The sequence below is a fragment of the Bos indicus genome, chromosome 13 (genome assembly GCF_029378745.1).
Source record: "Bos indicus isolate NIAB-ARS_2022 breed Sahiwal x Tharparkar chromosome 13, NIAB-ARS_B.indTharparkar_mat_pri_1.0, whole genome shotgun sequence".
NCBI lineage: Eukaryota > Metazoa > Chordata > Mammalia > Artiodactyla > Bovidae > Bos > Bos indicus.
The window spans coordinates 51,753,391-51,770,758 of record NC_091772.1 but is presented as its reverse complement, the minus strand read 5'-3'; the positions used below and the strand labels follow the sequence as shown (position 1 = coordinate 51,770,758).

Here is a 17,368-nt window from a genome sequence, read left to right as displayed (position 1 = left end):
ACCTCATGTGTTGGGAAAGTCATGTGAAACTTCTCACCCTGGGCTCAGTCTTGCTGTGGGGAGTGGTGGAATCGGCTGGTTCCATTTCTGGCCTGGAGGAACATTGCTTCCTGAAGCCAAGGCATGGCTGCATGTCAGCCTGACCCATGATAGGGCCACATATTCCATTTTCCTGTCTCATCCATATTTATCCCCATGTAGGACACTGTAGCAAAAACACAACCTACAAACCAGAATACCAGTGCTAGGGCCTAGGCTGAGCACCAGTTTCATGTAAGAATAGGAGGGATGCGTGGGTGGAGAGCGGGCTGTTGTACAGTTCAGCTTTTACCAGGCTTCAGGGGTATGCAGAATGAGGAAGGTCAGGACCTGGAGATATAAGGTACATCCTAGAATTTTAGAATTCTGTGCTCTATGAAGAGACGCTTCAAAGTGTGCGAGGGCCTTTCTTTGCTTCCTAGGGACTGCAAGGTGCCCAAACTCTGAGACAGCTGCTATGGGAGTATCTGCCACAGCACAAGCCAATGTTCTGGTTATCTGTTGGTAAGTAACAAATTTCTCTAAAACTTGGAGGCTTAAAACAGAAACCAGTGTATAATTTCTCAAGATTTTGGATAAGGCAAAGTAGGAAAGACTTGTCTCTGTTCTAGGTAATGTGGAAGCACCCAGGTGGCTGGAACAAGGGCTTCTTTCTTCATTGACTTGGTCCCGCAGCTGGGATGGATTTACCAGATTTTTGTGTCTGGGATCTAAGTTCCTGGTGTTAATTGGGCTCCTACTTTCCCTCCAAATGCTCTCTTTGTGGCACAGTGGAAAAGAAGCTGCAGCTCAGGACTATCAAGAGCTCAAAATCAGGATTGCTGCGTTGTTCTTAAGGCTCAGACCTGGAATGTGCCCATCATCACTTCGTCCACTTTCTTCTTGGTTAAATCCAGTCACAGGTCCGTCCAGATTCCAGGGTTGGGGACCACACAAGGTTATACTGCCAGCAGGCATGTTTCGTTGCGGATTACCAAAGTAACATACTACCTGACAAGAAGGGCTCTAGGAGCAGACCTGTGTGTTTAAAGCGGGCCGGGATGCAGAAAGGGGGAGGCTCCAGTTGCTAATTTTATGCTGCCCTTTCGATTGGAGGGCAAACAGTGGGGAACAAGGTAACCCCAAACTTCCTCTACCGAATTAAAGGTGCGGGGTCTAGTTTGCTACTGAATCAGGCTGTATCAAGGAAAGCCTTGCTGTGTGTCTTCAGTTCTAGGCATTCACTGACCATAGGTTCTTAACACACGTGTTGCTTCGTTAACACTGTATTACAAAGGTCAAAGCAGAGGCTCGCAGCACTCCTTCAGTACCACAGCTAGTACCACATCACGACTCAGACTCCTAGGTCCCTTCTGCCCCGCAGCGAAACTTGGGGTAGAGTGATGATTGGAGCCAGGGTCCCTGGACAGCAGCGCTCAACTCGGCCGGCTTGGCTTAAGAAGCGACTGGCTCCGGGCAACCAACGGGAACAGGGTGCTTCAGAACTGCTACCCAGGCGCGGCCGTGCGAAGCGAATGAATAGAACTACACCGCGAGAGCTCCTGGACACCAAGGTCGAGGGAGGCAGGGAGAACTCCCTAAGCCCTACACGTCGCGTTACAGAGCCGCCTTCAGGGAAGCGCGTTCCAGATGACGCTAGTCCGCGCGCTCCGCCCACGCACGCACGCACGCCCTGGCCCCGCCTCCCGCGCCGCTCTGGCCCCGCCCTCAGGATTGACCGCCCGAGCCACCGTCCGCACAGTCCCGCCCCGCACGGCCAGGCGAAGCTGAGCCGGCCGTGCGGTGTGTGTGTGTGTGTGTGTGTGTGTGTGTGTGGGTATATGTGTTCACGGGACACCGTCTCAGCCCCGGGAAGATGGTGGCGGCGGCGACTGAGGCGAGGCTGAGGAGGACCGTGGTGACACCGGCGCCCACGAGCAGGAACGGCAGGCGGTGTCGGGACTGGGACGCGACTAGAGCTGGAAGGCCGGGGCTGCGGACCGGGCTGCGCCTCCCACGGCGGCGGCGGCGCCTGCTGCTGCTGCTGCTCCCGCCGCTGCTGCTACTTCCCTGGGCGGCTGAGGCCGCGGCGGCAGCGGCGTCGGTGTCGGGCTCAGCCGCAGCCGAGGCCAAGGAATGTGACCGGCCCTGTGTCAACGGCGGCCGCTGCAACCCTGGCACCGGCCAGTGTGTCTGCCCCGCCGGCTGGGTGGGCGAGCAATGCCAGCACTGCGGGGGCCGCTTCAGGTGAGTGGGAGGTAGTATCGGAGGTCGAGGCTAAGGGTCGCTCAAGACGGCCCCAGGCTGGAGGCGGATGCCCCACAGAAAGTGGGGAGAGGAGGGCTGCCCCATCGTGTTTCAGGACCACTTGCTTCCGTGAAGATCTTCGTCTCTGGCCTGGGGTCTTCGGTACTAGAAGTTGAAAAGGTGCTAGGCAAGGGTGGGGGCACCCCAAAGGGACGAAAGCTACGTGGGACGAAAGCTTACGATTACGAAGAGTATCAAAGCCAATCTCTGAAACTGGGCCTCTTTCGGAAAAAACGAGGTAAAGGAAAAGGTGAGAAAGCCAGCCTACCTTAACACTTCTTTTGAACATCCCTTCGTTCTCCAGGGTCTGATGAGTTCCTGGACTTATTGGAGATAGTGGGGTACTCTGAAGACACAGGGCCCTTGGAGAGATTTGTCGTCTGGAGATAGAAGGGAAACGGGTTGGACGTGAGATACTAGAGATAGAAGAAACAGTGGTTACTGGCTAAAGGAAGTAAAGAAACTAGCTTTTGGACGCTCACTGGAGGCTGATTGGAACAAGGTCTGTCGTGGAGAGGGCGTCGAAGGAGGTTCCTATTTGCCCTGGTTTCTGGAGAATGTGGAGTTCTGAGTTGGCCTGGTTCAGGGCAGTACCTCTTGGAGAGATCATTCATTAATTAGTAGTAACTATTATTTGCTTTCGTTGTGCAAGGATTGCTGGATAATACAAATAGATTAGGCAGACTTTGGTCTGGTCCACAAGGAGTTTGGAATATAGCTAGAGAAAAATCTGTTGCATAGATAACCCTAATCATAAGGACTACATGTCTTTGGCTGACATTTGCTGGACATTTTTGATGTCAAATGTGGAGGAGTGGGGAAATACGGAGAACAAGACAGACAGGGTCCCTACTCTCATAGATCTCACATTCTAGAAGGGAGACATACAGTTAAGAAGTAAACAGATGAAATAAAATAAGTTTTATGGTAAACGCTGTCAAGAAAATAAGACAGGGTAGAGAATTATAACCAGTTGGTAACTTTAGGAGAAGGCACTCATTTGAAGTGACATTTGATCTGAAACCTGAATGAAGCAAAGGAGAACCTGTGGTAATTCAGGAGTGGAGAAGGTGTGATTAGCTGAGGGAATGCAGGGATATTTTGAGGAGGAGATGACACTGATTTTGAACTTTTGAGGATAAGTAGGATTGGAAATGTGGAGCTGGAAAAAAAAATTCCAGATGGAACGAAGGATGCAAACAAAATTGTGGAGACCAGAAGTGAAATATTCTAGTGCCAGGGTATATAGAGGAGAAATGCGAGAGAGAAGTTTGGAACAGTAGAATTATAGGCTCATGTAATGTCATATCTTCAAGGGAACTTGGAGACCATTGTGGAGATGAGCTCTTTGTTGTTTATGGAGAAATCAAGTGATTTCAAAATAGATTTGTACAGTATGGCCAGCCTTGTACCTTTACTTAGGGTTCTGGGTAATATAATTCTGGCTCATGAACTACATTAATCTACAACAACTTGTTGAGGGCAACTCTGGATTATGTTATGAAATTACAGTGGTTAACAAGACAGACACAGTCCAGCTCTATAGCTTACATTCTAGTTTGCGAGTAGTAATCAATTTCTTACCATTTTTCTTAAAGCTATGAAAGTGAAGAGAAGGGAGCAAATGGAGGACTTGATTTAGTTTGGAAAAGTAAGGTTAGTGTTTGAATAAGTGGCTTTTGAGTTGCGATCTGAAGGGTGAAATCCCACTACCTACATGGGAGGTGGTCCGCTAAAGGGCCGGTGTGTACAGAGGCTTGGAGATGAGAGGGATCATTTCAGGATGGATAGAAAGCCAAGTGGCTGGAGCAGAGAGAACAAAGGGAAGCATGGCAAGACTGAAGGGATAAGCAGGAACCAGGCCACGTGGAGCCCTGTCGGTTGGGTTGAAAGTTTTGACCTTTAGCCTGTGAGCAGTAGAATAGCATTATTCATCTTGTTTTTATGACATTACAGTCATTACAGATTGGAGCCAGAGCAAGAATGGCCTTTGAAGATGGGACCAAAGCATTTTGAATTTGAGCACGTCCACGATCAAGTGAATGGATAGTTGGGTCAGAAGGGAATTTTTCAAGTTCTGAAAATTTAGGATGCATTAGTGGGCAGTGGGGGCCCACAGGGTGGGGAGGGACATATGTTGCTAGATCAGTCTGTCTATAATGTTCAGAGAAGGTGGACTCATTTTAAGCATGAGAGATAATGGGCAACTAGATTGGAACCTTGGTGTGGGTCAGGTCAGGAGTAATGAAAACTTAAGATAAACTGTAGGAATGGAGGAAGGGATAGGTGCTAGGTGGTATTATAGAGGTGAATGACTGATCTTTCTTTGAAACTGGCTTGCTCTTGAGAAGAGAGGGGGATGGTGAGGGAACGAAAACTAGACCCTATCTTAGGTGATTGAGGGGATGGTGATATCATTAACAGACGCAGGGACACAGGAGGAGCAGATATGAGATGTTTAATTTTGCACACACTGAGGATGGAGTACTTTCAGGATTTCCACCTGTGGGACAGGTGTAAGTGTTAGCATCATCTCCATATAGAGAGAGCAGGTCCAAGTGTCCGTGAGGACTGTCAGAGGATTGGAAAAGAACCACTTTTAGAGGGGAACAGGCAGTCTTGATCAGGTTGTCTCAGGTGGTGTCATATGAGAGTGAAGGGGCTTCCCAGGTTGTTGTGGGTGCTCCGTTGAGCCGGTTCCAGCTAGTGTCAGTGCTCTTTTCTGGGCAAACAGTTAAGACCTTCATTCTGATAATTTCATTGTATTTTGTGGGCTTCTGAAATTTGCATTTTAAAAACTGAAAGTAAGAGAAACTTATGTCTATAGTCTTTAATAAAACCTTCCATTAAATTTTTAGTTGTAGGATTTTTTAGGGGAAGAGTGAAATGTTGGTTTTGATTATATGTTAGTTTGTATCTTGATTTAACTTACAGACTTCTTTGTCATTAACCTAAGAGACATTAGAATGAATACTTTTCTGGTTTGGGTCAGCATCAAGTTGGTGTGTTTTTTAAGCCTTTAAGTTCTGTAAATCCTGTATTACAATTACTGTAGTAAGATCTTTTTCATTAATTGAAAAGAACATAGATAATAATAGGATTAGATTCACTAAAGTTATCACTGAGTCCATACTACATGCCAGAGACCTGGCTAAACATTTTCATGTATATTGTACCGTTTAATCTTCAGGATAATTCTGAGGATGTTGTTTAAAATTTGGGTTATTGTGTGGTTGTAATTAGAAAGTCAGTTCATTTTTTTTCAAATGTAAGATACTGTAGAAATGATTAATTACAGAGGATAAGGTTAATGGTGTCAGTTTAATAAAAATAACTATGAAATCTTTTGTGGATGATTTCCAGAGCAATGCCACTTCGATTCATTTTTGTGTGATTCAGTAATCATGTTTTTCTACTTGTAATATCACTATCAAAGTTTTTCTTTAGAGGATAAATATATCCCATTAAGTTAGAAAGTAAAGATGTTAAGCTCAAGAAAAAAAGATGTTAAGCTCATTTATGAAGTTAATATGCATTTAATTCTTTTAAGTTCCTGCTATACAACTTTTGGGCAGGTGGAATACAATAACCTATTGAGAACCTTATGTGGTGGTTTAGTTGCTAAGTCGTGTCCAACTCTTGCAACCCCATGGACTATATAGCCTTCCAGGCTCCTCTGTCTATGGGATTCTCCAGGCAAAAATACTGGAGTGGGTTGCTGTTTCCTTCTCCAACACTTTGAGAAACAAAAGAGGGAAAATAGGTTTGTTACAACAAGAAAGCTAGCATAAAAGAAAAATTAAATTCATTGAATCTGTCTGGCTACTGGTCTGAGGATATGCATATACTTTTTTAACTAGTGAAGTGAAAATTCTGGAAAATAAAATATGGTAAAAAAGGAGGTAAAATAAATACTTACCTTGTTTATGGTAATTACTAAGAGGAAGTAATCTGAAGCCCTAAGTGTATGTTGATGAATTTTTGCAGTAGAATATAAGCCCATGAGGGCAGGGATTTTTATCTCTTTTGCTCACGGTTACATTCCCAGAGCCTAGAGCAGTGCCTGAGACATAGTGCTCAGTAACTATTGTTGAGTGAAGGAGTGAGATTCTGCTGTGTATATGGATTTCAAGTTATATGTATTACGACTTTCAGAAATGTACCTGAATGACTGCCATGTTTGTCTTTCTGTCTTTATTTTTCCTAAATTTCATTGTCTTGTCTTCCACTGTTTGTTGGGCATCTTTATTGGGTGTTGTGCTGTTACCTCACATTGAGCCATATTGAAGACCAAACTTGTTATCATTAAAAAAAAAAAAAAAAAGTGTTTTCCTTTGTACTTCTTATTTCAGTAGCAAATCCTAGTTTAGATAACCAAAGATCAAAACTTAGGAGTAGTCTTTTGCTCTGTTTTTCTCCCTTCTTTAAAGTCTTAGAAATGTGTTCCTTTCTGTTCTTTCTACTCCACCCTAGCGCACCTGGCCCTTCGTCTCATTGCTGACCTGCCTCTGTTGCACTCTGGTTGGTTTCTTGCACCTCTGGAATCCATTCTACCCCGTGTCATATAATCCCCTGAGAACTTGTGTTGCTGTCTTGGTCAGAAATGTTTTTCTTTTTTTTTTTTTTAACTCCATTATCTGTAAAATGACCCTCAGCAGAAGGCCCTCAAATGCTTTACATATAACCCCTTTTCCCTAACCCAACCTTTCTACTTTGTAATAGTTTTTCTGCGTATTTGCTAAATTCATCACCCCTCTTCATCCCTACCCCCACATTCTTTCTTTTCTTCTTTATTATCTAGATTCTACCTCAAGGCCCATCTTCAGTTCTCTATAATCTAGAATAGCCAATTCTCTGAAATCATGCTTGTTTTCTTTTGAGATGAGCCATCGGCCTGTTCAATTCATAAGTAGCTTCCGATTGATCACTACATGTTAGATACTGTGCCCTGACTTGAGGCTGTGAAGGTGGGTTAGAATCAAGTCTTGCTTTCCCCTTGAAGAGCTCATAATTCTGAAGCATTGATATTGTTAGCTATGTGCACAGGCTTTTACAATTTAATAATATAAATGTGGGCAATATGTGGTGCTGGACTATTGTGTGGTGGAGAGACTAACTGTGCTGTGGGTTCTGGTGGAAAGTGTCACAGAGAACATTTGGGCAGATCTGAGAAGTTTAGTGTAAATAGACAATCTGGGGGAGGACACTCCAGAAGGAGCAAAGAGTTTGTGCAAAGTCCGAGAATCATGGACTATTCTTATTTGTTGTGTTAGTTTTCTAAGGTTGTGGTACAAAGTACTATAAACTGGGCGACTTAAAACATCAGAAATTTAATCTCTCCCAGTTCTGGAGTTCAGAAGCCTGAAATCATGTTGACAGGGTGATGCTGCCTCTTATGGTTCCAAGGGAGAATTTGTTCCCCTTTTCTCTTAGCTTCTGAAATTGCCAGCAATGCTTGGCATTCCTTGGCTTGTAGATGAGTCTCTTCAGTTTCTGCTTCCATCACTTCCTTCTCACATGGCACTCTCCCTGTAGGTCTCTTCTCTTCTTATAAGGATACCAGTCATATTAGATGTATGAATATGACATTCTCTTAAGTAAATCTGCAAAGGCCCTGTTTCCAGATAAGGTCATGTTCACAGGTATGGTGTGGTTAGGACTTCAACATATCCTTTGCAGTGGCATAGTTCAACTCACAACACTTAGAGAACTCAACATAAATGGATGTCACTGGAGCATAACTTGTAAGAGATACAATGGAAGGGTGTGAGATTGAAAAGTGTAATTGGTTTTCCCTTCTCAGTCACCTCCAACTTCAAGGTGCATCCTTGACCTAGGCTAAGCCATCAGAGCGTTCCAGTCTCTGACTTTGGTGATTGTTTTGAAGTAGACATGTGACCTAAGGTGACTCAGTCAGAGTGAATCTCAGGACTTTTGCTGGAGACCTGTCTTCTTCTGTGGGCGTTTATGAAGGAGATGTGTTGCTGTCTTCTGTTCGTGTGGTGAGGACATAGGGCCTGGAACTATTATAGCTAGCATTGCTGTTGTGATTAGAGTCCACTTGAGGTCAGTGCAGTTCCTAGAAGCGAGGAGATGGTAGAACAATGGAGCTGGAGACCTGATGATATTCTGAATCTCTGGATAAATCCTTGACTGAAGCTGCACTTTTTGGTTTTATGAGGTACTACAGGCCACATTTTTCTTAAGTCAGATTTAGATTTCCTATCCCTTACAATATAGAATAATCCCTAATATACAGAGGGACATAAGCCAGATCATTAAAGTATGTTTTAAAATTAATTAATTGTTTATTTTTGACTGTGCTGGGTCTTCATTGTGGTGCATGGGTTCTTTGTTGCTGCCTGAGGGCTTTCTCCAGTTGTGGTGAGCAGGGGCTGCTTTCTGATTGCGGTGCACAAGCTTCTCATTGTGATGGTTTCTCTTGTTGCGGCTCTAGAGTTCATGGGCTTCAGTAGTTGCAGCACGTGGGCTCAGGAGTTGCGGTGTTTGAGCTCTGGAATGCAGGTTCAATAGTTGTGGTTCACGGGCTTTGTTGCCCTGTGGCATGTGGGATCTTAGTTCCTGGACCAGAGGCTGACTCCGTGTGTCTTTCATATGGGCAGGCAGATTCTTAACCTCTGAACCACCAGGGAAGTCCTCGTTGAAGTCTTTATATTCCACACAAAGGAGTTTGGGCTTTATCCTCTTGTTTTGTATATTCCATTCTATTCCAAGCTGTGTTGTGCACTTTGCAGAGGGTATCTTAATTCCCTGATCAGGGATCAAATCCTTACTGTTGGCAGTGAAAGTGAGGAGTCCTAACCACTGGACCACCACTGATATTCCCTGTTTTTGTTTTTTAATTGAGGTATAGTTTATGTACAATATTAAGTTAGTATCAAGATCACTATGATAGGTCTAGTAACTGTTCCCATACAAAGTTACTACAGTATTATTGACCATATTCCTTATGCTGTTTATTATATGCATGCTTGCTCCGTGGCTTAGCATGTCTGACTCTTTGAGACCCCATGGATTGCAGGCCACCAGTCTTGTCTGTCCATGGAGTTTTCCAAGAAGGAATACTGGAGTGGGTTGCCTTTTCCTCCTCTAGGGAATCTTCCCAACCCAGGGATCAAACCCACATCTCCCGCATCTTCCTGCATTGGTAGGTGGATTCTTTACCACTGAAACACCTGGGAAGCCCCATAAATTGCATACCTGTGGCTTATTTTATAACTAGGTGTTTGTAACTTTAAATTCCCTTCATCTATTTCACCCCTACCTGGGCCTTATCCTCTTGAACTTGATAACATGGTCTCAATTACTGACTTTTTAATGCTGAGTCTCCCAATGTTCCAATCATGTTGGGTACATGATGCAAACCCTAAGTTACCAAAGGCATTGTTTTTAACTTGTTTGATTCTGCATAACTGGGATTGCCAACTTCCAGCTCAGGATCAGGCTGTTCTCACTGTCCTATACTTCAGCTTTTTTTTAAAACCTAGTTTCACATTCAAAGGCTCATTAATTGTCACTCTATTTGTGAATTGTATTGGATACACTTTCTGTCAGAATTCTATTTTTGACAGATGTCCAACTCAGCCAAACTTGAGAGAAAAAGAGGAGAGATTTATTGATTTATAAGACAGAAAAGTCCAGGGAATATTGTTGGCTTCATATGTGGCTAAATCCAGGCAACCAGTTAGTCTCTCTCCTTGCCTCTTTACTGGCCTCACTTGCAGGCAGGCTTTCTTCATGTGATGTCTCCAAAAGCTAGATCAAACTAGAAAAGAGTAGCTCTTCCTTAGGAGCATGTAACAGATAAGGAGGGGTGAGAGTCTCACTTGTCCTTTACTGAAGCAGTCACTGTGGCTCAGGTCCTGGGAATGTTCTGACCAATCAGACCTGAGTTGAGTACCTCCTGGAGAAGGGGGTTGAGGTCCAACTCCGTTAGATGGTATGAGCTGAGAAGGGAAAGGAGAAAAGGAAATACACATAATGTCACCAGAAAATGGATCCAGTAGCGGGCAGGTGAGGACAGTGACGCCCCTGCATATTTGTAGAACCTGCTGTTGGTGAACACTCAGTAAGTGTTGATGATGAAAGTTGAGAATGGTCTGGGAAATATTGTATCATGTAATGAGATGCTGGTCCCCAGTTTTTATCAGAAATGCATTCCGTGAGTGGCCCACTATGTGGAACGTTGAGGTTACTGCAGTTAGAACTGCCCTGTGTTGATTAAGTGTAGTAAAGCCAAGTCACTGAATGGCAGTTATTAATGTCTTGATTTTGTGACAGGGAAAACAGATAGGATCATGGGAGGAGGCAACAAAATATGTGCTTATGTGAAGTTTTTGGGTGAAAACTTTATGTAAAATACTTAAATAATAGACCTTTAAAATTTTGGCTAATTCCTAGAAGAGTTTTATTTAGATGAATAGGTAAAAACATGTTCATTGAGTAAAACGAAAAATTTAGCAAGAATGTCTTAGTATAATTGCCTGAGTTATGACAGGGGCTTTCCAGGTGGCTCAGTGGTAAAGAATCCACCTGCCAATGCAGAAGATACAGGAGATGCAGGCTTGATCCCTAGGTTAGGAAGATCCCCTGGAGGAGGAAATGGCAACCTACTCTAGTGTTCTTGCCTGGAAAATCCCATGGACAGAGGAGCCTGGTGGACTGCAGTCCAGGGGGTCGAAAAGAGTTGGAAACAACTTAGTGACTGAGCACACACACAAATTATGACATGTTTGAAAGCAAGTATCTGTCATTTAAACTTTACCTCTGTGAAAAGTTCCTAAGATAGGCAAATGCATTTACTACAGTATAGAAGACAGATAAATATACAGGAAAAAACCAGACTATGTTTATGATCACATAGTTTTTACTAATTATGACTAATTTAATAAATTTGTACCATGGTTGAACAGAAATCATTGAGTTTTCTCTTTAAACACAATCTTGTTTCTAAAACTAAAATGAAATTGTGGTTGTACTTTCCAAAATAATTGTATCTAGAAATTCATTTAATTTGTTTCTCATTTATATTCTTTACCATTTTCAGTGATTTCCCAGATATATTTTGGCATAAGTGACTCTTATTCATATACTATTGCTGCTGCTACTGCTAAGTCGCTTCAGTCGTGTCCAACTCTGTGTGACCCCATAGACGGCAGCCCACCAGGCTCCCCAGTCCCTGGGATTCTCCAGGCAAGAACACTGGAGTGGGTTGCCATTTCCTTCTCCAATGTATGAAAGTGAAAAGTGAAAGTGAAGTCACTCAGTCGTGTCCGACCCTCATCGACCCCATGGACTGCAGCCTTCCAGGCTCCTCCATCCATAGGATTTTCCGGGCAAGAGTACTGGAGTGGGGTGCCATTGCCTTCTCCAATGTATGAAAGTGAAAAGTTAAAGTGAAATCGCTCAGTCGTGTCCGACTCTTAGTGACCCCATGGATTGCAGCCTACCAGGGTCCCCTGTCCATGGGATTTTCCAGGCAAGAGTACTGGAGTGGGGTGCCATTGCCTTCTCCCTCATATACTATATACTAACTAATTTTTTTTTATTTTCTTCCTTCTATTTTTTCCTTTTCTCCCTGTACTTTTAGACTGGCCCTTTGTTATTAGCCTGACATTTTCTAATTTTTCCCCTTCAGAGTGACTTTCTTTTATTTGTCTTGCTTTTTTCTTTTTCCTCATTTTATTAGTGTCATATACTTTTAATTGCCTTTTTTAAAACATGTGAGTCTCTGGTTTGATTTTATCCTTTTGGTTTTTAATTCCTTAAGTTTTTTTTTTTTTTAGTACATTTTGAGTGAACCTTAATTCAGGCTATTTATTTACATTTTTACATGTTTTACAGGTTATATACTTACATGTTTATTCTCTTAGTCTTATAGAAGTTAATTTTAGTTATGGCTGAATTGCCTCTTCATTTTTTAGAATTTGACATTAACAGTGTACAGTTATTAAGTTGAATGAATTTTCCAATTAATTCCTCTTGGTCCTTTTTGCATTCTAATTAAGAATTTTCTAATTTGTTTACTAATAAGTCTGTAAGCATTAGAGGCTGAAATTGTGTCAGGTACTGTTAAAGGATGCAAAAGTAATCTCTGGACCAGTGTTTCCTATAGCTTCTGATTCACAGATCCTTTTACAAAAATGTATAATCTTGTAGACTATCTTAATGATACATTAAAAAATGTATCCTGTTTTTGACAAGATGATTTTAAATGGAGTTAAAAGTAATTTCCTATTAAAGGTTATAACATGCATTTTGAACACAGCTTGTAATGATATTCATAATATAAAAAGAAAAATTTGACTTTCCCCTCTTTAACATGTGGATACATGTTGTTTAATGTATTTTTAGTTAATTGAGTAAGGAAAAACATTATTTATAGATGAGTAAAAAGTGACATTTAATTTGGGGATCAGATGTATTTGGCTCTGCTTTATGCTTCAGGAATACACAACTTTCCTGTCATGTTTGTTATTCATGCACTTGTGCTTTAAAATTATTTTTTAGAATTTTTTTTGGTATGATAAAATGATAGTAGTTTGTAATAGCTGTTTGTAAGCATTCCTTTACAAATAGCATACTTCCTGTGTGGATGGTTTTTCCAAATTTAATGAAAAGGCCAAGCTGTGGTAATTGTCACTTAATTTTCCCCTTTCACATTGGTTTTTCAAATATTGGAGACATCTTGCAAAGTTTCACAAGGATTTTGATCAGAAGGTTTAGCAATATTATCTTGAAGCAAATTTGCAGAATTAGATCATTTCATACCCTTTCCTAACATATGTTTAAACATCACATGGCAGCGGTTAGTAGTCAGCTGCCTGTTGCTCTGGCTAAGCTGTGAGAAAATCACAAAGGGGAAAGAATAAAAGCAAAATATAGCAACACTGCATAACCCAAGTAAAAGTCCATTGGGTTGATTAGTTGGGGTCGTCATACCCTGCTGAGCTAAAGAAGAGCATAGTGTGGACCTTGGAATGCCGGGCAGCGCAAGTTCAGAATGCTGCTTGTGCACACACTAAGATGTTTTCCCAAGGCATATGGAGTCTATGACCTCCAGCTAGGTGATAGCCCTTATACAAGAGAATTACAAAGATAGTTTAATCAATAAAATGGGAGATGTGACCGGGGCACAGGAGGCTGACTTCATCGTAGCACAATGGATACTTTTTGCTTGCCAAGATACTAAATAAAGGTGATGTGGCTCTGAGGAACAGGACTCTTCATCCAAGAGGTCTTGAGTCCCCCGGTCCCATCTTTAAAACTTTAATTCTGTCTCTAGTTTCTTTTTCCCAAGCTGTGTTGACCACTTTCAGTCCCTACCTGCTGCACTGGCCGCAGCATCATGTTTTATGTGTCTCTTGTTCAGTCGCCCAGTTGTGTCTGACTTTGCGACCCCATGGACTGCAGCATGCCAGGCCTCCTTGTCCCTTACCATTTCCAAAGTTTGTTCAAGTACATGTCCATTGCATAAGTGACACCATTCAGCCACCTCACCTCTGATGCCCTCTTCTTCTTCTGCTCTCAATCTTTCCTAACATCAGGGACTTTTCCAATGAACTGACTGTTCACATCAATCAAGCTCCAAAATACTGGAGCTTCAGCTTCAGCATCAGTGCTTCCAGTGAGTATTCAGGGTTGATTTCCCTTGAGGTTAACTGGTTTGATCTCCTTGCTGTCCAAGGGACTCTCAGGAGTCTTCTCCAGCACCAGTTTGAAGGCATCAGTTCTTTGGCTCTCTGCCTTCCTTACGGTCCAGCCTATGGAAGAGATACAAAGAAAAATAAAATGAGCATCTATGTGCCTGCAACCTAGCTCTTCTGAATTTTCTTCATATAATAATAAATGTTATATGATATAAAATATTATAGATAGCACCAGGGTCACTATATTACTCCTCCCTAATTCTGTTTACCTTAACTCTCCCCAGAGGTAACTAGTGCAGTGAAGTTGATGTTTATTTCTCTTGCATGTTGCTTTTTCACTACAGATGCACAAATACACATATATATACATGCACACACACAGAGTCTTGTTTCCAAAAATAAAATCACGTTTTCAAACTTTATAAAGTAGTCATTCTATAACTTCTTGCCGCCAACCTAGTTTTTCTATGCTTTTGAGATGTTTGTGTTGATAAAAGTAGTTCTAGTTGATTTCATAGCTATTTGCATTACAGAATCCCCATTTATTTATATGTTTTTCAGCTGCTGGATATTTAGAGTTTACCATCTTGTGCTGTTACCAATAGTGCTACAATGAACATTTTTTACATATCTTTTTGTATACCTGTGTATGTATGGTTTTTCTCTAGAGTTTTCATACTTTTGAGCACCACCAAAATAACTGAAAACTTCTGTTTACTTCCTTGAATACTTTTAGGTTGATGTACAGTTGATATACATCATTTTTTAAAAAATGGCTTTATGTAGTTGCCAAGAATATAATTTCTGGTGTATTATAGAGTTACTGAGAAAAAACCCATTATATTACTTTGCAAAATTTATTTGGCACATGCAAATTTTATACCACTTTGTTAACCTTTCTCATTCTTTTTAAAAATACGTATGTAAAATAAATAAGTAAAAATACACATGTAGGATCTTCTTTGACAGTCGATTTTGCACTGTCCCCTCCCTGCCCTTTTTTACCTAATTCCATACAGTTTTTTCCATCTGCGTTATGAATTCTGTCCACTTATCTGATAAGTGGATAAAACTCACCATTTTAAAGTGTACAATTATATTATTTTTAGTATATTCATAAAGTAGTGCAGCCATCATCATTATCTTATTCCAGAATATTTTCATTGTGCCAAATAGAAACCCTTTCAGCAGTCACTCCTGATCCTCCTTCCTCCCAGTGCTGAGACAACCACAATCTACTTGCTCTTTGTGGATTTTCTATTCTAGACATTTCATGTAAATGTTATCGTATGTGGTAAAAGACTGACTTTTGCTTAATGTAATGTTTTCAAGACTCATCCATGTCGTATCATATATTAGTATATCATTCGTTTTTTGGCTGAAGTGTATGCATACCGCGTATTATTTATCCAGTCATCAGATGATGGACATTTGGGTTGTTTCTACCTTTTACCTATTATGAATAATATTGCTATGAACATTCATGTATAAGTTTTTGGGTGATATATGGGTATGTCTCTTAGGTGTTTCCTAGCAGTGGAATTGCTGGGTCATATGGTAAATTGATGTTTAGTTTTTGAGGAGAGCCAGACTTTTTCATAGCAACTGTAACAGTTTGCATTTCTAATAGCACTACGTGAAAGTTGCATTTCCTCCACATTCTCATCAATACTTATTTTCTGAGGTTTTATTCACACATTCATTCACTCATTTATTCATTTATTGTTATAAAATTATTTGTATAAATGAGTGAATGGCCATCTTAGTATAACTGGTATCTCATTGTGGTTTTGGTTTATATTTCCCTAATGAGTATTGGTTCTTAGTATCTTTTCATGTGCCTCTGTGACCATTGGTATATCTTCTTTGGAAAAATGTCCACTCGATTACATTGCCTTTTAAACTATTTGTCTTTTTATTGATGAGTTGTAAGAGTTCTTTGTATGTTCTGGATATTAGACCCTTGTCAGATACATGATTTGCAAATAATTTCACCTCATTTTGTTTCTTGTTTTTCTTAAGAACAACCTTAATAATGCTTTTTGATATACAGAAGTTTCAAATCTGTTAATCATCTTTGTTTAGTTTTCTCCTGTGTGATACAGTAGATTCTCATTAGCTATCAGTTTTATACATAGTAGTGTATATATCATCACTCCCAGTCTCCTGATTCATCCCACCCCACCTCCTCTTTCGTGTCCATGCATTTGTTCTTTGTATCTGTGTGTCTGTTTCTGCTTTGCAAGTGAGACCATCTTTTTTCTAGATTCCACATATATGCATTAATATGTGGTATTTATTTTTCTCTTTCTGACTTACTTGGCTCTTTGTGACAATCTCTAGGTCAGTCCCATGGGCTATACAGCATGGGACCCCGTGGACTATACAGTTCATGGAATTCTCCAGGCCAAAATACTGGAGTGGGTAACCTTTCCCTTCTCCAGGGGATCTTTCCAACCCAGGGATCGAACCCAGCTCTCCCGCATTGTGGGTGGATTCTTTACCAGCTGAGCCACAAGAGAAGCCCAAGAACGGTGGAGTGGGTAGCCTATCCCTTCTCCAGAAGATCTTCCCAACCCAGGAATTGAACCGGGGTCTCCTGCATTGCAGGTGGATACTTTACCAACTGAGCTATCAGGGAAGCCCTTAGGGCAATCCACATCTCTGCAAAGGACCCAATTTAATTCTTTATTATGGCTGAGTAATATTCCATTGAAGAGTACCACATCTTCTTTATCTGTTCCTCTGTTGATGGACATTTAGGTTGCTTCCATATCCTGGCTACTGTAAATAGTGCAGTGAACATTGGAGTGCATATATCTTTTTGAACTACCCACTCCAGCATTTTGGCCTGGAGAATTCCATGGACTATACAGACCATGGGGTCACAAAGTGTTGGACAGGACTGAGCAACTTTCACTTTCACTTTTCTATAATTATGTCCCCAGGAGTGGGATTGCTGGGTCATGTGGTAGTTACATTTTTAGTTTTTTAAGGAACCTCTGTACTATTCTCCTTAGTAACTGTATCAATTTACATTCCCACCGACAGTGTAAAATGATCCCCCTTTCTTCACATCCTCTCTGGCATTTATTGTTTGTAGATTTTTTGATGATGGCTGTTCTGACCTGTGTGAGGTGATACCTTATTGTAGTTTCGATTTGCATTTCTGTAATATTAGTGATGTTGAACATCTTTTCATGTGTTTGTTGGTCAACTGTATGTCTTTGGAGAAATGTCTATTTAGGTCTTCCACTCATTTTTGGATTGAGTTATTTTTTGGTATTGAGCTGCATGAGTTGTTTGTATATTTTGGAGATAAATCCCTTGTCAGTGCTTTGCAAATATTTTCTCCCATTCTGTGGGTTGTCTTT

General features: G+C 41.4%; 1 protein-coding gene across 3 annotated transcripts in view; it reads left to right on the top strand.

Annotated features, from left to right (window-relative positions):
* The first annotated feature begins 1,756 nt into the window (after nt 1-1,756).
* The window catches only part of ATRN (attractin), a 189,442-nt gene continuing 173,830 nt past the window's right edge, over nt 1,757-17,368 (top strand). For 2 of the 3 annotated variants that reach the window (XM_070802138.1, XM_070802137.1), the window contains exon 1: nt 1,757-2,265. In XM_070802138.1, the coding sequence (XP_070658239.1) occupies nt 1,895-2,265 (371 nt within the window). In that variant the 5' untranslated portion in view covers nt 1,757-1,894. The remainder of the gene's footprint in view (nt 2,266-17,368) is intronic. The other variant, XM_070802136.1, reaches the window with a different exon arrangement.